This window comes from Neomonachus schauinslandi, chromosome 5, assembly GCF_002201575.2.
Source record: "Neomonachus schauinslandi chromosome 5, ASM220157v2, whole genome shotgun sequence".
Taxonomy (NCBI): Eukaryota; Metazoa; Chordata; class Mammalia; order Carnivora; family Phocidae; genus Neomonachus; species Neomonachus schauinslandi.
Genome location: NC_058407.1, coordinates 7,828,712 through 7,852,461, shown reverse-complemented (window position 1 = coordinate 7,852,461; position 23,750 = coordinate 7,828,712). Strand labels below are relative to the sequence as shown.

At 52.9% G+C, this 23,750-nt stretch overlaps 1 protein-coding gene across 2 annotated transcripts; it reads left to right on the top strand.

The window, feature by feature from the left end:
* Positions 1-992: 992 nt before the first annotated feature.
* L3MBTL2 (L3MBTL histone methyl-lysine binding protein 2) lies at positions 993-22,043 on the top strand. Of its 2 annotated transcripts, none has more exons than XM_021687720.1 (17): positions 993-1,151; positions 2,972-3,215; positions 4,480-4,613; positions 8,205-8,328; positions 9,121-9,200; positions 10,722-10,839; positions 11,281-11,415; positions 11,690-11,778; positions 15,069-15,300; positions 15,694-15,770; positions 15,951-16,055; positions 16,761-16,908; positions 17,313-17,395; positions 17,721-17,955; positions 18,441-18,506; positions 19,445-19,561; positions 19,929-22,043. In XM_021687720.1, exons 1-17 carry the CDS (start codon positions 1,128-1,130, stop codon positions 20,039-20,041), a joined length of 2,124 nt encoding a protein of 707 aa, XP_021543395.1. In that variant the 5' UTR covers positions 993-1,127; the 3' UTR covers positions 20,042-22,043. The 2 variants fall into 2 exon arrangements, with proteins under 2 accessions (XP_021543395.1, XP_044771720.1); XM_044915785.1 differs by having other exon boundaries at positions 1,053-1,151; positions 11,281-11,338; positions 11,751-11,778.
* Positions 22,044-23,750: the final 1,707 nt, after the last annotated feature.

Here is a 23,750-nt window from a genome sequence, read left to right as displayed (position 1 = left end):
AGTGGGCTGGTGACATCTGTTCGGGTGGTAGTGGTGGAGGAATAGAGGCTCTATTTTGGATGTAGAACCAACAATACTGGTTGATAGCATGAATATGGGGTTGGTGGTAGAAGGGGTTGAAGAAGGGAAAAATCAAAGACTTCCACATCTATGTGGTGGACCTCAAATTTAGAAATATTTTAACATATATTCAGCCTCCACTTACTACATTTAGATTCTTTTTTTCTTTTGTCTGTTTTTTTAAGTTTATTTTATTTTAGTAATCTCTACACCCAATGAGGCTGGAAGCCACCACCCTGAGATCAAGAGTCCCACGCTCCTCTGCCTGAGCCAGCCAGGCACCCCTACATTTAGATCCTTAATTAGAGCACAGCATAGCACGGGGAAAGAATATGGACTTAAATTCCAATCCTGTATGATCTCGGAAAGAGCCACCGCTTCATCTTTGATAGGGTGATTGGCTGTCTCCAGATTTGAGCTGTTTGTAAAGCTCCACCAGAGCACCTAGAACTGAGGTTTACGGAGGTTGTGGGACATCCAAAATGAGTGAGGCAGAGTGCCTCATATTCTAGATTTTATTCAGGAGATGGTGATAGAGGGGCAGTGTTGCGGGATTTTGAGCATGCGAGACATTTATACCACTGGGCAGAAATTCCAGTTTCTGCCTGAATTGGAAATGAGTCTCTCTGCTAGTCATCCTGGCCCAAGGGCACCTTAAAATTCTTCGAATCAGGGAGAATGCGATGTCATTCCTGGTGCCTGGAACAGTACCTACCGTATGTGCTCAATAATTATTTGATAAAGAATGGGGTAGGAGTGATAGGAGGTTAGCGTGCAGAAATGAGATATGCCCCGGCGGTAGCAGGGGCAGGGATTTTCACATCTCTATAGCAACGCCCGCTTCCACGAGCACCCGCAGGGGAACTACAAGTCCCACAAGGAACCGCGGCTTCCCCGCCCCCTAGGGGGCAGGGGCGCGGGCGAGCGCGGAACCGGCTTTTCCTCCTTCCTGCAGCGTGATTGGCCCGCAGCTCTGGGAAGCGGCCAATGACTGCGCTCAGGAAGAGCCGCGAGGCCAATATGGCTTCCTGCACCTGGTGACGGTTGAAGAAACGGTGTTAGGTCTCATGGAGAAGACTCGGGGCGTCGAGGTGAGAGGGAGAGGATTTATCGTGAATGGGGAAGGGAACCCCGAGAACGTCGCACGCGGGACCGTTCTTTAGGCCTTTTAGCGACGCCTGGAGGGTGGAGAGTGGAAGGATGGATAAACTGAGGTAGTTAGGCTGAGCAGGACCAGAGGCGATTGGCGTTGCCTTTTGCCCCATCCTGCTGGGGCCGAGGTCCGGCGAGTAGTTCAGGGCGGAACAGCCTCCCTGGGCTCCCTGGAAAGGGACCTGGGTTCAGGATCTGAGAGCTCTTGCATCTTCTTTGTCCTCCCTCTCTCGTGGTCGTTTCTTTGGGGATTAGGAGGCCAGTGACATCCTGGTGGGACGTGAGGGAGATTAAAGTTTCATAAAACTACGTGTCTGGAGCGTTCACGTGCATTGTCGCCCAGTTTACTCACAACAATCCTGCGTCACTGTTTCGTTGTTATGGTTAAAGTAGCTGAGGCTTTCAGACAGGTGGTGACTCCCCAGGAAGGCCACACAGCTGTAAAGTGAAGGAGATGGGCACTTAGTCTTGCAGGCTCCAGAACTTTCCCCACTCTCCTACAGCCTGTCACCCACTCATCCTTGAGTCATTTGGCTTCTGGTCACTTGTATTTAAATTCGGTCTCTTTTCTACTACATTTGCTTGTGTAGTTGTAAACATAAAATGGAGTAGCTCAAAAATATAAGGGAAATGGAGAACAATAGCCCACGCTTTTAGAGCTGTCACTAACTGCTGGAAACAGAGCTAGGCTTTACATATGTCAGTCTTCATTCTAGTCATCTAAAGAAGGCTTGCTATTATCTCCATTGTACTGATGAAGAAACAGAGCAGCAAGGTTCAGTATCTTGCACAAAATCGCAGTTAAGTGGTAGAGCGAGGATTCAAACCCAGGCAAATCTGGTTTGAAAGCCCATGCTTTTAACCAGTAATAATTGCCAACATGTATCGAACACTTGCTACGAACGTTACTGTTTTGAGTGCTATATTTGTATTAATCCTTACTTCTCCCTCAAAGCTTCTGAAAGAGGTGGTATCCCAAAGATGTGGGAACTGATGCACGGAGAGATTGACTTGGCTGCAGATCATACAGCTAGTCAGCAGTAGAGATGGTATTTGAGCCCTGGTCTAGGACCTTTTCTACTAAGTGCAGGTAGATTGATACACAGTATCTCATTTACATTTCACATCCTGTGAGCTAACTACTTTTCTTATTTCATAGGTGATAAAGTTGAGGCCCAGAGAGGTTAAAGGACTTGCCCAAAGACCCACAGCTAGTTAGGACTGAAGCTGAGTCAGAGCTATGGTACATACCACTATGCTCTAACTAGTGTGTCATCTGTTTCCCAAACACTCCTCAGGGCAGTCTGTGTCCCAAATTTAACTTTTCTGTGGCTGAAATTGTTTCTGAATTGAGATTGTTTTGGTGTACATATGCTGAAGGGGGAAGAATGATTTTCTAATTTACATCTTCCCCAGAAAGTCTTCATGAGATAACTTAAGAGTATTTTCACATCATTGTATTCTATGTGAATCATGTTGAAATGTCATCATTTACAAATCCACAGGAGGAGCTTGGTGAATTCCTAATACATATTTTCTGTCTTGTTAAGCTGTTCTGATGAGTTGCAGTTAAGAATTGTATAAACAAGAGTAATGATCCTGGTGTTTGCAAAAGGGGTATTTGATTCTGCCTGCCACTTGGCCCAAAGGTGTTGACCAAGAACTGGAAAGGAAGCTGATAGCAGACCTGCATCCTTCTTCCCCATACACTAAGGCAGACCTGATTCCTCCTGCCTGGTACGTGTCATCCTTCCACTAGGAGACTCCATCTTCAGAACCTATGGAAGAGGAAGAGGAGGAGGAGGACGACTTGGAGCTCTTCGGTGGCTATGACAGTTTCCGGAGCTATAACAGCAGTGCGGGCAGCGAGAGCAGCTCCTATCTGGAGGAGTCAAGTGAAGCAGAAAATGAGGATCGGGAAGCAGGGGAGCTGCCCACCTCCCCCCTGCATTTGCTCAGCCCTGGGACTCCCCGCTCCTTGGATGGCAGTGGTTCTGAGCCAGGTGCTTTCAGAGTGTCCCCTGAAGACGGGGAGGTTTCAGGAGATTATGAAGGAAGAGGGGGATATAGGCCATGTGGGCGGAGCTGTCCAGGTGTAAAAGCTGTTTGATCTAATGTCTAAGGGCCTGTGAAAGAGACAGAAGTACCCCAAGTAGCCCCAAGGGGCATTTCCTCTGCTGCAGTCTGATTTCAAACTGCAATTTCCTTTGGTCTTTCATACGACTAATACTTATTTGGCACACATTAGATGCCAGTCATTAATATGGTGCTGCTTTTACATTTGTGTGAATAGCCGGTTGATTTTTAAGCCTGGATGTTGAGAAGGACACCTAAAATGTTCTGATTTACTATCCGGGAAAGGACAAGAAATAGCTTGTGGGTTGGATGTGAGGCTGGGGTGGAAAATACAGAATAAAGGGACTTCCTGGGGAGAGGGTTACTGATGAGAGTCCCCGTAGAGCATCTGGAAGCCAGTTAATTTCCGAGCTGTGCTGCTTGGACAGCTGCTGGATCCCTGTGTCAGGGCCCCCAGTGTGTGGACTGCCTGTGAAGAGAGACGGGCTAGATGTATATGAGGACACTCCTATTCCTTAGTGCCTGCAAATACTCTGCCACTCGACTCTTCCTTTCCATCTACCTGTCTTCTCTTCCTCCCTCCCCTCCCTTTTCTTAATCTTTCTCTCCTCTATCTTCTTCCATCCATTCTCTTAGAATCTTAGAACATTGGAACTAGAACCATCGGAGACCGTTGAGTCCAGGGGTCCTCTGTCGTGGCTGTGCATTAGGATCACCTGGGAGCTTTTAACAGACTACAGATACCTATGTCCCACCACAGACCAGTTAATTAGAAGCTCAGGCTTGGCTATTTTTTAAGCTCCACGGGTGATTCTAATACGATGTCAGGATGGAAACACTGATCTAGTTCAGTCTCTTTATAGATGAGGAGAAAATCTGCAGAAGTTAGGTTGGTATAGACACTTTTTTTCTTCTCGTTTTCCTCTTTACAGACTTAACAACACTTAGCTGTTGCCCTGTGGATTTTCTTTAGCTCCACTGTTGACATATAGCCAGGGGATGCCAGGCAGCTTATCTTGGACGAAACGGATTCAGTTGTACACAAACCTGCTCCTGTTCCAGTCCCGTCAGTCTTACAGGGGGCTGGGACTCACCTAGTTAATGCACCGTTCCAGATTTTGAAGGGCCCATCATTTTGTTTGATTTGGGGTGATCGTATTAGGTGGGTCACGTGCTAAGTTCTCTTCCCAGCTGTCTGTGAGATGTGTGGTATCGTGGGTACAAGGGAAGCCTTCTTCTCCAAGACTAAGAGATTCTGCAGCGTTTCCTGTTCCAGGAGCTACTCCTCCAACTCCAAGAAAGCCAGTATCTTGGCCAGATTACAGGTGAGAGGCAGTCACTTGGAAGACCCTTCCTGGGGTCCTGGGAGCCAAGACAGGAGCAACCAATTGGCTGATGGCAAGGGGCAAGAGGGCTTGGGAGGAGCTTGCTTGTGGCGTTCTGAGATTTTAAGTTTCTTGCTATTCTCTAAAATTTAGAGGGGAGAGGAATCCATTTATGGAGCTTGATAAATGACAGATTTCTAGAGCTGCCCTCATTCCCCACCTTCACCCCCTGCATAGTCTGATGTGTTTAGTATGTTTTAAACGAGAGCCTTTGGGGAGTCTGATGCCCTTGGTCTTTGCCCCCCAGTACTTTTATAAATGTTCTGAAAGGAAGCTAGGAGATAGGCATATGTTTCACCAACCACAGTGGGTTTAGGAAGTTGATGCCTTGTCTCTGACTCCATGTCATAGACAGCCACCTAGAAAGTCTTAATACTTTTTTTTTTTTGAAGAGAGAGCAGTCGGGGGTGGGGGGGCAGAGGTGGAGAGGGAGAGAGAGAATCTTAAGCAGGCTCACACCCAGCCCAGAGCCCGACTCAGGGCTCAGTCTCAGAACCCTGAGATCATGACCTGAGCCAATATCAAGAGTAGGACACTCAATGGACTGAGCCACCCAGGCACCCCTGTAAATGGAAGGATTCTTAAAGAGATGTGTTGTCTAACCCACACATTAGTTGAGAAGTGTGCTGAGGTCCAGAGGAAGAATGACTTACCTTAGGTAGTTCTGTTCGAAGAGCAGCAGAACTGGGACTGGACTGTAATCTCAGGTGCCTGGCTTTGTGGTTTCCTGGTAACTATGGCCACCATCCACAACACTGGTTCTCAAACTCGCCTGCACGTTGGGATCACCTGGAGAGTTTGAAATAGTGACTCTTGGTGAGACTTGATCTTAGGCTATGAGTTCGAGCCCCACGTTGGGTGTAGAGATTACCCAAAAACCAAACCAAACAAAACCAAAAATATGAACTTTTAAAAAATAATAAAATAAAATATCAGTGCTTGGTCTTACTCCCTAGGTTCTGATTTAACTGGGATGGAGTGTGGCCTGGACACAGGGCCTTTATTTATTATTATCTATTTATTTTTAAGTAATCTCTACACCCAACGTGGGGCTCGAATTGATAACTCTGAGATCAAGAGTCACACACTCAGGGCGCCTGGGTGGCTCAGCTGGTTAAGTATCTGCCTTCAGCTCAGGTCATGATCCCAGGGTCCTGGGGATCTAGCCCCGAGTCACATTCCCTGCTCAGTGGGAGCCCCTCATGCTCGCCCTCTCTCAAGTAAATAGTCTTTAAAAAAAAAAAGGCACATATACTCCACCGACTGAGCCAGCCAGGTACCCCCTGGACATAGGGACTTTAAAAAAGATGCGTCGGGGCGCCTGGGTGGCTCAGTCGCTAAGCCTCTGCCTGCAGCCCAGGTCATGATCCCAGGGTCCTGGGATCGAGCCCCGCATCGGGTTCCCTGCTCCCCGGGAAGCCTGCTTCTCCCTCTCCCACTCCCCCTGCTTGTGTTCCCTCTCTTGCTGTGTTTCTATCAAATAAATAAAATCTTAAAAAAAATAAAAATAAAGACGTGTCCCCTCACAGGTGACTGTAATGCATAGCAGAGTTTGAGACCCACTGCTCTGACATTTATTGAAAGTCCCAGTGTGCCAGGTTTCTGCTTAGTACTTCATACAATTTCTCTCTCACTTTTGTGAGATAATTGTTTCCCTTATGCAGATTTTAGTCAGGGCACAGAAAAATCTCTCCTCAGCTAATAATAGTTTTTTTTTTTTTTTAAAGATTTATTTATTTGAGAGAGCGAGAATGAGAGAGAGAGAGAGTAGATGAGAGGGGGGAGGGTTAGAGGGAGAAGCAGCCTCCTTGCCGAGCAGGGAGCCCGATGCGGGACTCGATCCAGGGACTCCAGGATCATGACCTGAGCCGAAGGCAGTCGCTTAACCAACTGAGCCACCCAGGTGCCCTAATAATAGTATTGTTAATAGCTACAATTTGGGAGTACTTGCTAAGTGTTTGGACTGAGTCCAACCAGTGATCTCTTAAAAATGAATTTTTTTAAATTTCTATTTTATTTAAGATTTTTTTTAAAGTAATTTCTACACCAAACATGGGGCTTGAACTTAAAACCCCAAGATCAAGAGTTGCATGCTCTACTGACTGCACTAGCCAGGTACCCCTTAAATTCCTATTTTATTTTATTTTTTTAAATTTTTTTAAAGATTTTTTTTATTTGACAGAGACACAGAGAGAGGGAGCACCGAAGCAGAGGGAGTGGGAGAGGGAGAAGCAGGCTTCCCACCGAGTAGGGAGCCCATTGTGGGGCTGGATCCCAAGACCATGGGATCTGAGCCGAAGGCAGATGCTTAACAACTGAGCCACCCAGGCGCCCCTAAATTCCTATTTTATTTTTATTTTTTTTATTTTTATTTTTATTTTTTTAAAGATTTTATTTATTTATTTGAGACAGAGAGAATGAGAGAGACAGAGAGCACATGAGAGGGGGGAGGGTCAGAGGGAGAAGCAGGCTCCCTGCCGAGCAGGGAGCCCGATGCGGGACTCGATCCAGGGACTCCAGGACCATGACCCGAGCCGAAGGCAGTCGCTTAACCAACTGAGCCACCCAGGCGCCCCCTAAATTCCTATTTTAAAGGCTCAAATATTTTTAGTAACTTACTCAGAGGTATACAAATGAAATTGAAGAGCCAGGATTTGACCCCAGGTGTCTGTGGGATTTAAACTCACATTTTTACTTCACTGATATTTTGAAATAAATTATCTGGTAGGGGGGAGAGGGGCGGCGCCTGGGTGGCTCAGTCAGTTAAGCATCTGACTCTGGATTTGGACTCAGATGTTGATCCTCAGGGTCGTGAGATGGACTGTGTCAGGCTTCGCGCTGAGCATGGAGTCATACTTAAGATTCTCTCTCTCTTAAAAAAAAAAAAAAAGATTCTCCCTCTCCCTCTGTCCCCTCCCCCACCCTCATTCTCCCCCTGTCTCTCCCTCCCTCTTTAAAAATAAAAATAAAAATAAATTCTCTGGGTCTTTCTGAGCAGTGCTTAAGTTACAAATTATAGACCAGATTAGTGGCCTTTCACCTTTGGGGATGCCCCCGTGGAGCACCTGATGAAAGCCACCGACCTGCTCCAGAACATTCACGTATGGTACAAAATATTGCCTCCTGACTCAGTTCACGGACCTTTCTGAAGCCCACTCTCTGCCATAAGTCTAGGAGCACCGGAGGAAGGAGATGGCTGAGTTGAAGCCATGAGGGAAAAGTTCCTGGAGGAAGCCAAGGCTTAAAAGATAGAAAAGATAGAACAAGCGTCCCTCCCTGCCCTGTAGCTCCTCTGACCCTGTCCTCCCTTGTTGAACAAAAGCTAAGCACTTACTGAGTGCCGGCATAATACAGTAACTGTCATCCTTGCCACCCCCCTCTGAGTTAAGATTGTTATTGTTATCCACTTGATTTACAAATGAAGAAACTGGAGGGGTTATGTAACTGGATGAATCCCAGGGTTTGAACCTAGGCAGTCCAACTCGAGAGTCCTGTTCTCAGCCATTGGGTAACACACATGTTTTCCTCCAGGGAAAGCCGCCGACCAAGAAAGCCAAAGTCCTGCACAAGGCAGCCTGGTCTGCCAAAATCGGAGCCTTCCTCCACTCGCAAGGGACAGGACAGCTAGCAGATGGGACACCAACAGGGCAAGACGGTAAGACAGCAGGGCACTGGTGCTCAGGAAGCTGCTGGGGATCAGTGGGAGTGGGGTGCCCGTTCTGGGGTGGCCCTGCCTAGGAGCCAGGAATGGGAAAGATGGGGCAGCTAGAGAGTGCCCCGGCCCAAGCTCACTGTGGATTGCGTCTTCCCCATCAGTAGGTAGTGTGGAAATTACCCCAGAAAATCCCTTTAGTCATTCCTAAAGTGCCAGGACCCCTACTCCTGATAATTCAGAAGCCAAGAATTAGCTTCTTTTCTCTTGTATTGCTTTTGGCCCTTTGGTTTCTGTTTCCCTTGGACAGTGAAGACCCCTCTCTGGTTTGGAAAGGGGTCGTGGGATAAGGAAAGGAACCTTTCTCTCTGAGTGTGTATAGCAGTTTCTAAACATACAAGCATTAAGCAACTCTGCTTTAGGTGGTCTGAGTTTCTGACTGCAGTTGAACTCCACAGGCATGAGGGTTGGAGGGGCCTAGGTGTGCACCCCTCCCACCCATTCAGATAAGCTGTGGCCAATGAGAGGTTGGGGGAGGTCTAAGGAATTTAAGCCCAAAGGTCTTTGGATTTCCTTCTCTTCTCGGGGAAGAAAGATCAGACACTCCCCTTGAATGTTTCCTCCACTCCTGAGAGTCTGTCATCCTTTGGATAAGGTCCAGCCCTGTTCTGATGGCCACTGATGGGGCAGGTATGGGGCTTCCCGGGTGGGGAAGGACCTGCTTCTACAGGCTCCTGGGGGCCAGGTTCCTAGCAGGGCTGCTGACTTTCAGCTCTTCCTCTTTCTGCTCTGCAGCGCTGGTCCTGGGTTTCGACTGGGGGAAGTTCCTGAAGGATCACAGTTACAAAGCTGCTCCCGTCAGCTGTTTTAAGCACGTGAGTGCCCTGGAGATGAGGGGAGGGAGAGCTGGGAACCAGGGCGCATGCCACCGCTCTCACCCGCCAGCCTCCCAAGCGTTCCAGGCTGGGCATTGGCACCCCGGAGGGAACAGTGGGGAGGTCTGGGTGGGCGCAGTCCAGCTTTGCCACTCGCTCCGGTTTACCTTTCTGTCCACCTTTCTTCAGCATCCTCCCACAAAGCCTCATCGAGGCCTTCTAGCACCATGCATCCCTCTGAGGTCATTCTCACTGCTTATTTATGTAATGGAACTTTGTGCTAGAAATCCTTTTTCTTTCTTTCTTTTTTATAGAAATCCTCTTCTGTCTTCCCCATTGTTCCATGTTTTCCCACTGAAAGCTTGTTCTGAACTGCTCTGGGCCCCCTGGTCCCTGGGAGACAGATGGGGATCCTCCTGGAGCCCACTTCTGCACAGAGAAGCACAGAAGAGTGAGGTCCTGGGGGGCTGGGCCTGGAGTGGAAGGACGGGCAGAGATGCTGCCAGTTGTCTGGGGGCCAGGGAGCCGCCTAGAGTGGTGCTCCTATTTGGTCTTTCAAGCCAGGAAGTGGAGGAGAGGAGGCCTCTTTACTCTTGGAGCCCTCTGACCAGAGTCCCATCCTAGTAGCTGCTGAACTCTGGAGAGCGCCGCGGACAGAGGAAAGTTGGGAAGTTTGACTCTTCTCCGCATTGCTGTTGAAGGCGCACACCTTTCCTAGTGGGAAGCTCTTTTGCCCTGAGTTTTCACTGCAGGGGAGTTACATTGAGCTTGCATTCAGCATACCTGATTCCATAGGCTCTGCCACGCTGGCCCTGGTGTGGCTGGGTAGCATAACCATTTCTCGGTTCTTCTCTGGCCAGAGAGATGGAATGGGATACCCCGATGAGCTTAAGCCAGGATGAGAATGAAAAAAAGGGTGAGTTTCTCCAAAGGAGAATCAGGGTGCTGTTGGTGCAAAGTGAGGATTAGCTATAGGGAAGGCAAGCAGGAAGGGTACGCTGCTGTTGGAGAGCATCTGAAGAGAAGACCGGTTGGAGAAGTGGAGAAAGAATGTACCAGAAGTAGTATGTGAGAGCCGGCATGGTGATGGCTGAGAGACTACTGCCCAGGCTTGAGTGACGATTGAAAGAGGTGGTATTTGTGCCGAGGACAGTCCCTGGCACGTGGCGAGCACTAGGCGGTGTGAGGTGTAGGCGGTGTGAGGTGTAGTCGCTGGATGATGGAGTGAGGAGCTGGGGTCCAGTAAGATCAGCACTCGGGGCTGACTGACTCTGGATGTCTGGCTGTTGCACCGCCCTCCCGTCCCGTCCCCCCACCCCCACTGTCCTGCCTCAGCTCTTTGGGGACTGTGGACTCGTCTTGCTCCTCTCTTCATCCCTAGTCCCATGCCTGGCTGGCCACATGCAGCGAGTGATGTGCACTGAGGTGCAGAGAAGGACGCCAGGGCTCATGAGGCCAGCCACTCTCCCCTGTCCACTCGGGCAGCTCACTGTCCCCCTGAATGCTCTCATGCCCACACAGGTCCCACTCTATGACCAGTGGGAGGATGTGATGAAGGGGATGAAGGTGGAGGTGCTCAACAGCGACGCCGTGCTCCCCAGCCGGGTGTACTGGATCGCCTCTGTCATCCAGGCCGCAGGTGGGTAGTCCTCTGGCCAAGGCAGGGTCAGGGTTCAGAGGACCTCTCCGCACAGGTGGGCAGTATCGCACACAGAAATTGGCTTCGTAAAACAAAAAAGCCCACCCCCTGGAGCTCTGCCAGTCCCTTCTTGGGATTCTCCTACCTTCCCTGGCTTCGAAGAGGCCACAAAGCATGACAAGTTTGTAAAGTCCCCTTTTTAAGGTTTTTTTCCAGGAATGATCAGGCTGCAGAAAATTAATTCTCCCTGCTGTGCCACACAGCTTTCCGAGTACGCGGCGTGGGTTTGTTTTGGCTGTGACTGTTGAGGACAACAGGGACCCCACTTGCCCAGAAGGAGTTCTTGGAAGAGGAGTCAGGTTTAGGCTCAAGAAGAAGGAAGGCCTGAGAATATACCTTTCCCCATCCCACCCTCCCTCACCGGTGCCCTCCTTCTTTCAGGGTACCGGGTGCTGCTTCGGTACGAAGGCTTTGAAAATGACGCCAGCCATGACTTCTGGTGCAACCTGGGGACAGTGGACGTCCACCCCATTGGCTGGTGTGCCATCAACAGCAAGATTCTGGTGCCCCCACGGAGTGAGTTGATGAGAACATTCCCTGTTGTGGTTAGTGCAGAGCCCTTGGTAGAAGGGGCACCCTTTGTCTTAGGTTAGCCCAGAGCAGAACCCACTTGCCAGCCTGCTTCCTGTCCCCTCTGGTCTCAGAAGCCCCATGGCAGATCCAAGTTGTACAGTGGGTTTTATTAGATGTGATGGCGGCCCCGAAGAGGCAGAAATAAGTTGCTCTGGTGCCCCCTGTTGGCGGGAGCGTTGTCAGTCTGCGTAACCAGGATTCCGCTGTGTCTCCACAGCCATCCATGCCAAGTTCACCGACTGGAAGGGGTACCTCATGAAACGGTTGGTGGGCTCCAGGACACTTCCCGTGGATTTCCATATCAAGGTCTGGCACTGAGCCCTTTGGGTCTCCTAACTGATCTCCTTCCTGCCCCTCTTCCATTTTCTCTGTCCATGCTACTCACTGGAGTATTTTCTCAAAGACTCCCTTGCTTGCCAGTCTCTAGCAGCTTCACGTTTCTCCAGGAAGGATGTTGGTTGCTGTCCGCCTTCTCAGCCTAGTGTCGGCCTCCCCCACCCAACCCAGACTCTGATCCTGCCATGCTGATCACGTTGCTTTGTCTCCTGTTTGCTCCTCCAGAGCGTTACCTTTGCTCATAGCATTTTTCAGGAGCATTCATCCCATAGATTTTATTAAGTACTTGTGTACAAGGAACTGTGGGAATACAGACCCTGTATTCAGGACCCTCCAGTCTGGCAGAGGAAACGAAGTCAAGCACAGGAATATAAAATAGACTGGGTTCTGAACCAGGGGTGTGTCTCCGAATCATCTCTGTGGCTTTTAATTTTAATTTTGTAAAATTTAGCTCCTTAACTTAAAAAATCACACACGTGGTTAAAAATTCAAAGAGAACACAAGGATACATAGTGAAGACTTCGTTTCTCCCACCTCTGGGAGAAACGACCAGACCCTCTGTTGTGGGGCTCGCTCACATAGGGGCCTGGACAGCGTCTGAGGTCTCCGGACCCGGATGCACACACGTGTGGTTCCCACGTTGCCTCCGTAAGCGGCACAGCAGCGGGCAGGGGACACAGAGAGGGTACTGTGTGGCACATGGTTGAACTGGCCCTGTGGCCTGAAGAGGAGCAGCTATCAAGGAAGGCCTCATGGAGAAAATGGCATTTGAATTCTACCTTGATGGGTAGGGTTTGGGTGGTCTGGAAGCCAAGAGTTTCGGAAAGTAAGGAAGGAATAGAAGCTGGGGCCATCTCATCCAAGGCACCAGACGCCTGGTGAAGAGGTTGCCACTGTGAGTCTTAGCTGGTGGAGAGTGGGCCTATGGCAAGGAATGGTTCCAGCACCTCAAGGAAGCTTTCCCTGGCTTTTTTCCCTAAAGTAGAAATGATTTTTGCTTTAGTTGAACTTGCTGGGTACTGTCCGTTTACTCTTTATTTCTCTGTATTTTGCTAATTTATCTTTTCATACTCTCTCTCTTTTTTTTTTAAGATTTCATTTATTAGAGAGAGAGTGATAGTGAGAGAGAGCATGAGCAGTGGGGAGAGGGAGGGCAGACTCACTGCTGAGCAGGGAGCCCGATGCGGGCCCAATCCCAGGACCCTGGGATCATGACCTGAGCCGAAGGCAGACGCCCAGCGACTGAGCCACCCAGGCGGCCCCATACTCTCTTTCCAACAAAACTGTAAGCTCTTTCTCCTCTTCTCATAATGCCTTGCACAGTGGACAGATTGAGCAGTTGAAAACAAGCGTTCACTCCTCCCCTGGCACTTGTCTGAAGATGAGGTAGCTGATTGTGGCTGGGGCAGCCACTGGCGTTATCAAGCCGGCCTCTCCTCTGCTTAAATTAAAATGAGCTTGATTCCGGGGGGGCTCTGTTGGTTAAGCATCCAACTGTTGATCTCAGGGTCATGAGTTCAAGCCCCACGTTGGCCTCCACGCTAGGCATGGAGCCTACTTAAAAAAAAAAAGAGCTTGATTCTGGTTCCATGTGAACCAGTCAGCAAGCACACAGTGACTCACTGTCATGTACCCAGTCCTGCAGTGGATACAAAAGCAGCTGCCTCTGAGGATTGGGGGTAGGGAAGGTAAAAGGGGGTGGGTTTGTGAAGGAAGCTCTAATCCAAATCCAGTCTGGTTCCTTTGATGCCTACCATGTGGTAAGTGCTGAGTAAAATGTTTTGAATGAATGACCCACCGGCCAAGGTCAGGTGTGTACTATGTGTTTGTCAAGGAGAAAAAACGTTAACTGAGCACTAACTCTGTGCCTAGTTCTGTGCTTGGAACTGAGACGATAGAGATGAATCCTCCCAAACCTGGCTTCTACCCCTACGGAGCTCAGGTTCTGGGCGTGACTGAACAAAGAGGCCATGAAAGTGGTGGTGGGCTGTGGGCTGCCCTGGGTGGGCGTCAAAGAAAGGAGTGTGTCAGGAAAGGCTAGGAGAGGAAGGTAGCGCAGAGGGACCCCAATCCAGGCCTCACCCTGTGTCTCTCTCCTAAATGGGCCAATCAGGCAGTCAGTTTGGACTTGATTCCAGGCCTTGAGCTGATGTCTGACGCGTCTGTGGTGTAGGACTCTTATCAGCTTTGCCTGGTTGCTGCTTTGTGACCTTGGAGATGCTCCCCCTCCTGGTGGGCTTTGAAATAGCACGGCTTAGGGACGCCTGGATGGCTCAGTCTGTTAAGTGTCTGCCTTTGGCTCAGATCATGCGTGCTCTCTCTGACAAATAAAAAAAATTTTTTTAAAGATCTTATTTATTTATATGACAGAGAGACAGCGAGAGAGGGAACACAAGCAGGGGGAGTGGGAGAGGGAGAAGCAGACTCCCCACGGGCGGGGAACCCGATGCGGGGCTTGATCCCAGGACCCTGGGATCATGACCTGAGCCGAAGGCAGTTGCCCAAAGACTGAGCCACCCAGGCGCCCCTGACAAATGAAATCTTAAAAGAAAAAAATAGCATGGCTTAGTCCCCATCTTGGTCCCCTAGGCTGGGGCTGGTTTTCCCTGGCTGTGAAAGCCCTACAGAGCTCACTGTTCCCATTTCCCTACCCCAGGCAGGACAGCACTGAAGTCACAGTGACCTGAAAAACTCTTCCTACCCCTCATCCGTGGCCTGTCATCAGGGCTCTCTAGAACAGCTTATGGGCATCTTGGTCACTGTCCCTTGCTGGGTCAGTGGATAACCGTTCCGAGTTGCAGCCCAGTGGGTTCACAGCTGTAATTAGACATACGGAGGCACCGGGGGCCTCAGCTTTCTGGACATGAGAGCTGTATGTGCCATCAGCCGGGAGGTGGAGGGGTGTGGGAAAGCGCACAAGGCTGGACACTGGGACCAGTTTCAATGTCCAGCTCTGGCACCAGTGAATCTGGGTGAGCATAGGCAAGTCACTTGAGCCCTCTGGGGCACCTGTTTCCTTCGTCTGCAAGGGCTATTTGTACTTCCCATCATACTGAGTGACTGGCATTTTGGTGCCCACCTTGTAACCTGAGTGCTGTCCTTCCACATCATCCTGGGGAATTGGGGGCCAGGGTCGAACCTGGTGGGATGGGAGGGCTCATCCGCCCGTCCCTGACTCAGGGCTGGGTGCAGTAAGAGATGACACAGGGAGGGTGGGGGTAGCCCCAGGACCACAGCAGGCCTGTGCTCTGATGTTGCAGATGGTGGAGAGCATGAAGTACCCCTTCCGACAAGGCATGCGGCTGGAGGTGGTGGACAAGGCCCAGGTGTCCCGGACCCGCATGGCCGTGGTGGACACAGTAATCGGGGGTCGCCTTCGGCTCCTCTATGAGGACGGCGACAGTGATGATGACTTCTGGTGCCACATGTGGAGCCCCCTGATCCACCCAGTGGGCTGGTCACGGCGAGTCGGCCACGGCATCAAGCTGTCAGGTCTGCTGTCGGGGCCGGGGCGGGAGCACCTCTGCACCCCACAACACCACCGTGTGGTGGGGGTGACCACCTCCAGCATGTGCATGGTCGTACCAAGGTCCAGAGCGGTTGCATGATTTGACCAAGGTCACTCAGTTTGTAAGGGTTTTAAACCGATTGGAACCTGGAGGTTACATGATGTAGGAAGCATCTGGATCTTATGGGTTCAGTAGTTCCTACAGAGAGCTCCTGACGTGTTCCGTCTTCTGGTCTAGGCGGGGGGCACGGGGTGCCGAGATACAGATTAGAACACGTGGGGCAGCGCCCACATTTCTGGGGAGGGGAGGGAGCTGGCCCTGTGAGCAGCCTGCAACTCCCTTCTCTCCCTTGCCCCCTCTGCCATCTCCCCAAAAGAGAGGCGCAGCGACATGGCCCACCATCCCACCTTCCGGAAAATCTACTGTGATGCTGTTCCTTACCTGTTCAAGAAGGTGAGGTGCAGCCCTCGGGCACTTCTCCTCTTGGCCACAGGCCCATTCCAGGCCTCACGACCCCGGGGCGTTCCTTTCCCTCCCCGTTTCCTTCCCAGGCCTGTGGCAGATGAGGCCAGCACCCCCCCCCCCCCCGCCACCTGGGCCACCCAGTTTCCCCAGCTGCCCCGTTCCTTTAAGGTTCGAGCTGTCTACACGGAAGGTGGTTGGTTTGAGGAGGGGATGAAACTGGAAGCCATTGACCCCCTGAATCTGGGCAACATCTGCGTGGCAACCATCTGCAAGGTGAGCCTGGGCCTGGCCCTGCAGCTTCCAGGGTGGCTTTCGGGAGCCGGTGAGGTGGCACAGAGCCCTTCACGTCCGTCCCCCCTTCCCCACTCTGGCTGCTCTGGGAGTGCCGCACTTCTGAGAGTAGGGGTCTTACCTGCTTCTTGCCCAGAATCGGCTTTCGTGTCAGGTCCCAGGCGCGTTGGAGGGGTGCTTATTGAACACCTGGCCTGAGCCTGGTCTTGTCGGGTGTAGGCCCCGCCCTGTCAACCTCCCTGGGGGCCTTCCCACCGCCACACGTCCTCTCCTTCGAGTGGCGGCCTGGCCAGGAGCCATAGCTGTGCTGACTTCTCTGCACGCCACCTCCATTATTGCTGTGGCCTGAGCAGCAAATGACTCCACCTTGGCCCCCCTGGGGACATGCTGATTTGTGCATCCAGCCAATCTTCTCCCGGCTGGGCCTGTGTGCTCACCACCAAAAACACTGGAAAAGACAGATGTAGTGCCTGCGGGAACAGCATTTGCTGTCTAGTGAGGAAAGTAAAGAACCTCATGAGTATGGGTTCCAGTGGTGCCGAGTGCTCGGAAGCAGAAGCTCAGGGAAGGCTGAGATCTAACTCCGGCTGGATCCATTTGCCTCGTGTCCCCACCATAGCCACCTCACCCTGGGATGGGGGTGCAGTTCATGATACCATGGTGTCTGCCTGCCCCCCCCCCAACTAGGTTCTCCTAGATGGCTACCTGATGATCTGTGTGGATGGGGGCCCCTCCACAGATGGCTCAGACTGGTTCTGTTACCATGCCTCCTCCCATGCCATCTTCCCAGCCACCTTCTGCCAAAAGAATGACATTGAGCTCACACCCCCAAAAGGTAAGACGGTCCTCATAGTCGGAAATGGCAGAGTGTACCCACAGGCCCAGATTCCTGTCCAAGCCAGACCCTGGGCCTTGGAGTCTTAAAGTGGATTGGGGAGCTATCAGAACCAGCCAAGCCACCACCACCAGCCCTTACAATGGGCTGACGTAGCTCCGTGGCTAATGGGTGTCTGCGTGAGCAGAGCTCCCACTTGTTCCTTTGGGCAGTGAACAACCTATACGACGGGACCAGGGTCCTAGAGCAGGTATCAGCCTGGGGAGGAGGTAAGAAGGCTGCTGGGGATACTCCGGGCTGGGTCCTGACCCAGCTACGGGTGCCCGTTTGGCCCGTGCTCCTCTCCCAGACTCCCTCCTGCCTTCCCTCCTTTCCCTCCACATCTATGTTTTCTGCTCCACCAGGCTACGAGGCACACACTTTCAGCTGGGACACCTACTTGGAGAAGACCAAGTCGAAAGTAGCTCCGTCGAGACTCTTTAACATGGTGAGGAGAGCGAGGCAGCACGGGGCCTGGGGTGGCCCTGCCCGCTGTCAGCGGTGTTAACTCCAACCCGCTTCTCCTTCTTTGAGTCTGGACGGTGGAGACCAGCTGCTTCAGGGGAGAAGTCCCAAACCCTGCCATAGGCATTCTGCCAAACAGTCCAGCCTGCTCCCTTTCCTGGAAGGGCTGGTGCTGGGAACAGAGGGCAGTGGGATCACTGCCAGGGGACACTTCCCCCGGGCACTCCCAGCCCACTCCCTCTCCCCAGTTCGGCCCCACTGGGGCAGGGAGCTGGCTGCCTTGGTCACTGCGTCTCCCCCCTCGCCAGGACTGCCCCAACCACGGCTTCAAGGTGGGCATGAAGCTGGAGGCCGTGGACCTGATGGAACCCCGGCTCATCTGCGTGGCCACGGTGAAGCGGGTGGTGCACAGGCTCCTCAGCATCCACTTCGATGGCTGGGACAGCGAGTATGACCAGTGGGTGGACTGTGAGTCCCCGGACATCTACCCCGTCGGCTGGTGTGAGCTCACCGGCTACCAGCTCCAGCCACCTGTGGCCGCAGGTCTGGGCTCTCGCGGCCCCAGGGGACTCTTGACTTTCCTTTTCTTTTTCCTTCTTGCCAACCACTCCCCCTGCCCCATACCTACCTCATTCTTTGGCATGACACCCAGAAGTCTCCTGGACCACTTCTAATGAAAGAGCGGCCCTCGTGTCCCCACCTCCCACTCCTGACTTGTCTGTCTCCCTCTCCCTCTGGCCTGCAGAGCGCCTTCCTTGATCTTGCCCACTCTGTCATATGCTCGTGCCCTTGTGCACCCAGGTAAACCAGCCAGGCCCCTCGGAGCAGCCCAGGTGACGAGGTGGGAAGAAGGGACAGCTGCTCTCAGTCCCTCCCCCATTCTCACTGGTCCACTTTGGCTCTCCTTCTTGGGGCGTCCCGTGTGTAAGGGAGGCTAGTGAGGTGTGGGCAAGGGGTCTCGGGGTGTGCCTGTACCATGCCCTCTTCAAGCTCTCCTCTTACCTCTGTCCCTCGTCTTTCAACAACAGAGCCGACCACACCTCTGAAGGCCAAAGAGGCCACAAAGAAGAAAAAGAAACAGTTTGGGAAGAAAAGTAAGTGATGCTCTCAAGCAGCCAGGCTGATGTGGGACTTGGGATCAGCTGGGCCTGTGTTTCTGCGAGGAGAGGGGGTCACCACGTAGGTAGCGCTCTTCATGGTCCCTCCAACTCCTCTCCTTTGCCCTTCGGCCCCAGCGGGCCTGTCAGCCTGTGTCTTAAGGGACCCAAGCACAAATAGGAAGTCTTCAGTCTCTGGCAGTGGTCAGGATCCCAAGCAAAAAAGGCAAGAGATGGTATTTATAAGAGAGAAAAGGGGGAGGGATCCCCATCCCTGCTGTCCTGTGGTCACAAGTCAGCACGGCCCCATCGGCAGTGCACAACTGCTGTTTGAAAGTAAGATGTATGGGGGGTGGCAATTTCTCCTCAAGCCTGTCGTTCTTCCCTTGGGACCCTCAGGGGTGGGAGCTTTGGTGTCATTTCCTTAGGCGGGGCCCCAGTCTTAACAGATCCTGAGCCCTATGCGGGCTCAGCTTGAGGGGACGGCAGGTGGAGTGGGGCGGGGAGGGGGGGGGAGGTAAAGCCATCCTTCAGAGCTGCCAGCCTGTGGCAGCGAGATGGTCTCCATGAGGTGGCACCACACAGAGAAGAGGTTGTCTAGAAACAGGACAAGGAGGAAGCAGGTGCGGTCCCTGGGCAGGATCAGGTTTGAGTTGGTCATGTGGGCAGGCCCTGTGCCGTCCGCAGTGGTGGGGCTGGGAACGGCACTTCACAGGTGAAGAAAGGAAGCTCAGCAAGCACACCCAGGGCAGACACGCTCTCTGAGGCTCAGGCACACAGCGCCGAGGGACAGTGTCAGAGTTCACACTCTGTGCCCCCACATTGGCACCTGCCCCTCCACTACACCGCCTCTGCTCACCGCTAGATGACCTCCAGCCGTTGAGCCTCCCATGGATACAGCCCTGTGCTGGGTTTCATTCTGTTTTTATTCAAAGGGAAAAGAATACCACCAACCAAGACTCGGCCCCTCAGACAGGGGTCCAAGAAGCCCCTGCTGGAGGATGACCTGCAGGCCGCAGAGAAGATCTCATCGGATCCTGTTCCTGAAGAGAGTAAGAGCCTCCCGGGCGGGGTCAGGCCAGGGCCGGCCTGCTCCAGTGCTCAGAGGCGGCCCTTCTCCCCCACCTGGGCACAGAAGAGGAGAGTCCAGTGTGAAGGGACTTTTCCGGGCACCAAGCAGTCCTTCTCGGACCACTGCGCCTGGAGAGCTTCCCAAACACCCACCCCCACCTCTGAACCGAGCCACACATCTCCAGCCGGGCCCTCTCCATCTCGCCGCCTGCCCCACGGGGGGAAGGTGCCATTCCCACCTCCCCGCCACGTCCCGAAGGCCCCCATTCATAGGGAGCCAGAGGCCCCACCCTTCCCAGGGTTTCACGCACACTCACTCTGTTCTCCAACCCCCCCCTTCCTCTTTAGTCATTGCCGTGCGCGTGAAGGAAGAACATCTAGACATGGCCACGCCGGACAAAGCCCCGAGTCCAGAGCTGCCTGTTCCCCTTGAGAAGATCAAACAGGAGACCGATGACTGAGCCTTCCCCCCTGCCAGCCCGGGGCTCCTCTGTTGCTACCACCCTTCCCCCCCTGCTTTAGTTTGGAGACTGAGCCTTTTTGCCTAAGTTCTGCCAGTTGCTGTGAGGGCCGGGCACCAAAGGACCTCTGGCCAGGCCTGCGTGACTGGGGCTGCCCGAGGCCTCCAGATTTGTCTGTGAGCGACTCCTCCTCCAGCTACAGTTCCCAAAGCTCTTCCTCACAGTAACCTCCCTCCACACCCACATACCCCTCGACTGCCGTGGGGTCGAGGGCTGCCCCCAGTCATACTGGAAGACGAGTCCATGAGGTGTGTACGGGTGTGTCCAAGCAAGTCCTGTGACAGGCCTGGAGCGGCTCTTGAGGGGGAGGCAGCCACAGGTCGGTGGTGAGTGGTGTGGTGCGTGCCTGAAAGCAGCCACGTGGAGCAGCCTCTCACCTCTGGGCTTGGCGCTCCGCTCCTCCCAGCACCCTAGAGAGGCCAGGGAACCCCATGCATGCGCCCACCTCTGGCAGGCAGCTAAGCAGCAGTGACCAGGAGGCAGGTTCTGGTGACTTGTGAGGTGGCCTTAACCTGGTTTCTTTGTTGGCAAGAGGACTGACCCCTATTTCCTAAAAGGAACAGTGGAATAGAGGTGGGGTCTGCTCCTGGCTAGGGGGCTTGCACCACGTGGGGAGGCTTGGTGGCCGAGGGGCTACAGAGGCGGCAGGACTGGAAGGCGAGGCCAGGGCTATGAGGAGGCCCCAGCTGGACGGGGGACCACCGCCAGCTTTGCGCTTAACCTGCTCTGAGCCCAGCTTGGCTGGGACCTGTCCTTTCACCCCCTTGTCCCTGTTAACCAGGGTCAGGTGCAGCCCTGCCTGAGTCATGGGGCAGGGGAGTGGTCAGCCCTGCTGGCTGAGGTGGCCCTAAGGAAGGGAGAAGAGGATAACAGGACATGCTTCCTGGCTCTCTGTCCCTTACTGTCCATCCTCCTCTCTGAAATTACATTCTAGAAGCTCCCCTAGTGTCTGCCCAAATTTCAGTAGCTTTTATTTTTCCCAGTTAGTCTCCTTGGAAACTGTCTCTCTCCGTCTCTTCAGTAACTTTTCCTGGAACGTAAGGTGGAGGCAGGCTGCCCTTATTTCTTGTCTTTGGGTGGAGATGCACTGCCAGGTGGGTCCCCGTGTCGTCCTTTAGGGGGTACAGCCGTGCTGCCATGGACGTCCAGCTACATTCTCTGAGCTGGTCTGTCAGGCTGCCACTGCCCGTGCGTGCTGGGTGGGGTGCTGGCCGTGCATTTGCTCAGGACCTCAGCTGTTTGGTGTCACCCAGAGATGGGGTGACCAGCCTAAGGGGAGCTGATTTCCAGTCATTTTTTTCCAGAGAGAACTTGATCCTCACTCCTTTACTAAAGGCACTAGAAAGCCCCACATGGTGTAGAAACCAGGCCCAGAAAGTGGTCAATTGGTGCAGCGTGAACTCCCCCAAAAAGTGACTAGATTTGGAACATAGTGAAGATCAAGGACGGGCCATGCCTTCCCCTGCTGTCGCTCACACACGCACCCCAGACCTGGACAGTGACAGGTCAATAACCTCAGCCCCCCTCTCCCCAGGGAAGATGGCCTGGGTACGCATTTGGGCTCACAGTGTACCCGTGGAGCTCTTGCAGGCTCCTGCTCCCAGCTGAAGCTAGTGCCTTGTCCCCAGACCCCTTGCAGTTCGGGGATCCCGTTCTGACTGGAGCTTCTGGGAAAACTGGCCTTGGACGGCATTGTAACCTTCAGTTCCTTCCCCCTGAATGAAGTGAGGCCTGCCTGTGCCCTGATGAGGATGGCAGGGTCAGGGGACAGGCCAGCTGCCATTCCCGCCCTCGACTGGCCGCCCAGGACTTCCTGAAGCCGTTAGTCAGGTTTCTGTTTCTTAGAGCTGAGTGTATTCTCATCTGTCACCTCCTGTGAAGGCTGGGTTCACACATGAGCACAATGAATAAATGGCCTCATTTGAGCGCCCCATCTCCATAGCAACCACACTGTGGGTTACCCGTATTTGCGTCTCTGCCGTTCCTCTCCTGCAAGACCCTGAGCTCCCCAGAGGCCGAGCCCGGGCCTGGTCTGCCGCAGCAGCCTGGTACTAAGCCCCACGAGTGTGTGACCTGAAAATACGTAACTTGTGTTGCTGGGGCCGAAAGATCTTGATTCATCACAGATGGAAGTGGGGGCTTCTGGGAGGTTTCCACTCCAGGCACAGGACCAACTTTGTACCTCACTTGCCCTTGGAGAGAACCGGAGAGCTTGGAGTCCAGCCGGGGGTGGGGGGTGCTGCTGGCTATGAGACCTCCTGAAGAACCGTTTCCACTCCCTGTGCCTGCCGCTCCATGACCGGCAGTGGCTCCCTGGTGCAGATTAGACCGAGTGCAAATGCACACACCTTTCCTTTACTGGCCCCCAGGCTAGACACAGTTCAGCTTCACAGGAACCCCGAGGTACACGCTGACTTCATCTTATCAGAGTTTAGTAACTCATTGGCTTAAATCCACAACTGTTAAATGACAGCAGCGGGATTAAGCCCAGGGCGGTCTGCCGTATTACCACCAGTAGGTACTCTTCTTCATTCAGTGTCCTTCCTGAAGCATCTTCCACATGCCAGACAGCACCACTAGAGGTTGGGCCTCAAAATTGCAATGCATGGGTGCTCCTGCCGTGGCCATGAGCCAGGTGAGCACGCCCAGGACGGGACTCAGGGCCCTGTGTGATCCTCGAGGTCAGGGTCCTTTTTTTTTTTTTTTTTTTTTAAAGTAGGCTCCATGCCCAACGTGGAGTTGAGATCAAGTCTCATGCTCAAAAAAAAAAAGTCACATACTCTACCAACTGAGCCAGCCAGGCACCCAGGGCCCCTATCAATTCCTTTGTATTCCTGGGAGGAAACTGCCACTTTCAACAAAAATGAAAAACCTATAACCCCAGGGCTAGCATTTGGTGGACGATCTCCAAGTCCAAAGGGTGGCTGGATGGAACCGTCTCAGATGGCCCAATGCCTGCTGCAGCCAGCATACCACGGGAGTCAGGGTGCGGGGTCTTCCCCTTCATCCAAAGCCCTGACCCGCAGCTGGCGCCATCAGGGCCACGCTCAGCATCCACGTGAGCTCCCGGGGCTGCCGCAGGGGGAGAGAGCACGACGCTCTTCAGTGCCATCTGGCAGGACGCGTCCGCGGAGATTAATGCCATTGTCATTACTGCTAGTTCCAGATCTGACCTCTAAGGCACAATTGTTCATCTTCAGCTTGGGGTCTTTCTAGGGGTTCCTTCCTCCCAGCCTACCGGACAAGGAACACTTAAGAAGTGAATTGGGCCCCTCCCCCGCCAAAGAAGATACACCTCAGAATGAGACCTTACTCGGAAAAAGGGTCTTCACAGAGGTAATCAAGTTAGAACAAGGTCATCGGGGTGGGCCCTAATGCAATATGACTCCTGTCCTTCTAGAAAGAGGGAATTTGGAAGCAGGAAGATGGGACGGGGGGACATGCCATGTGAAGTCTGGCAGACTGCAGCTGTGCGGCCACAAGCCAAGGCACATCTGGGTCCACCAGAAGCTGGAAGGGGCTCAGAAGGCTCTCCCCTACAGCCTTCAGAGGGAGCACAGCCCTGTGGACGCCTTGCTCTCCCGCTTCTGAGAACAGTGAGACAAAAATGTCTGTCGTCCTAAGCCATCCGGTTTGTGGTCCTTTTTCA

Bases quoted from the DNA above. Each gene is read 5' to 3' on its own strand.
- L3MBTL2 (XM_021687720.1), top strand. From the start codon at position 1,128: ATGGAGAAGACTCGGGGCGTCGAG. The intron at 11,779-15,068 runs GTCTGGCACTGA...CTGATGTTGCAG, and splicing joins CCGTGGATTTCCATATCAAG to ATGGTGGAGAGCATGAAGTA. The intron at 18,507-19,444 runs GTAAGTGATGCT...TTTTATTCAAAG, and splicing joins GAAACAGTTTGGGAAGAAAA to GGAAAAGAATACCACCAACC.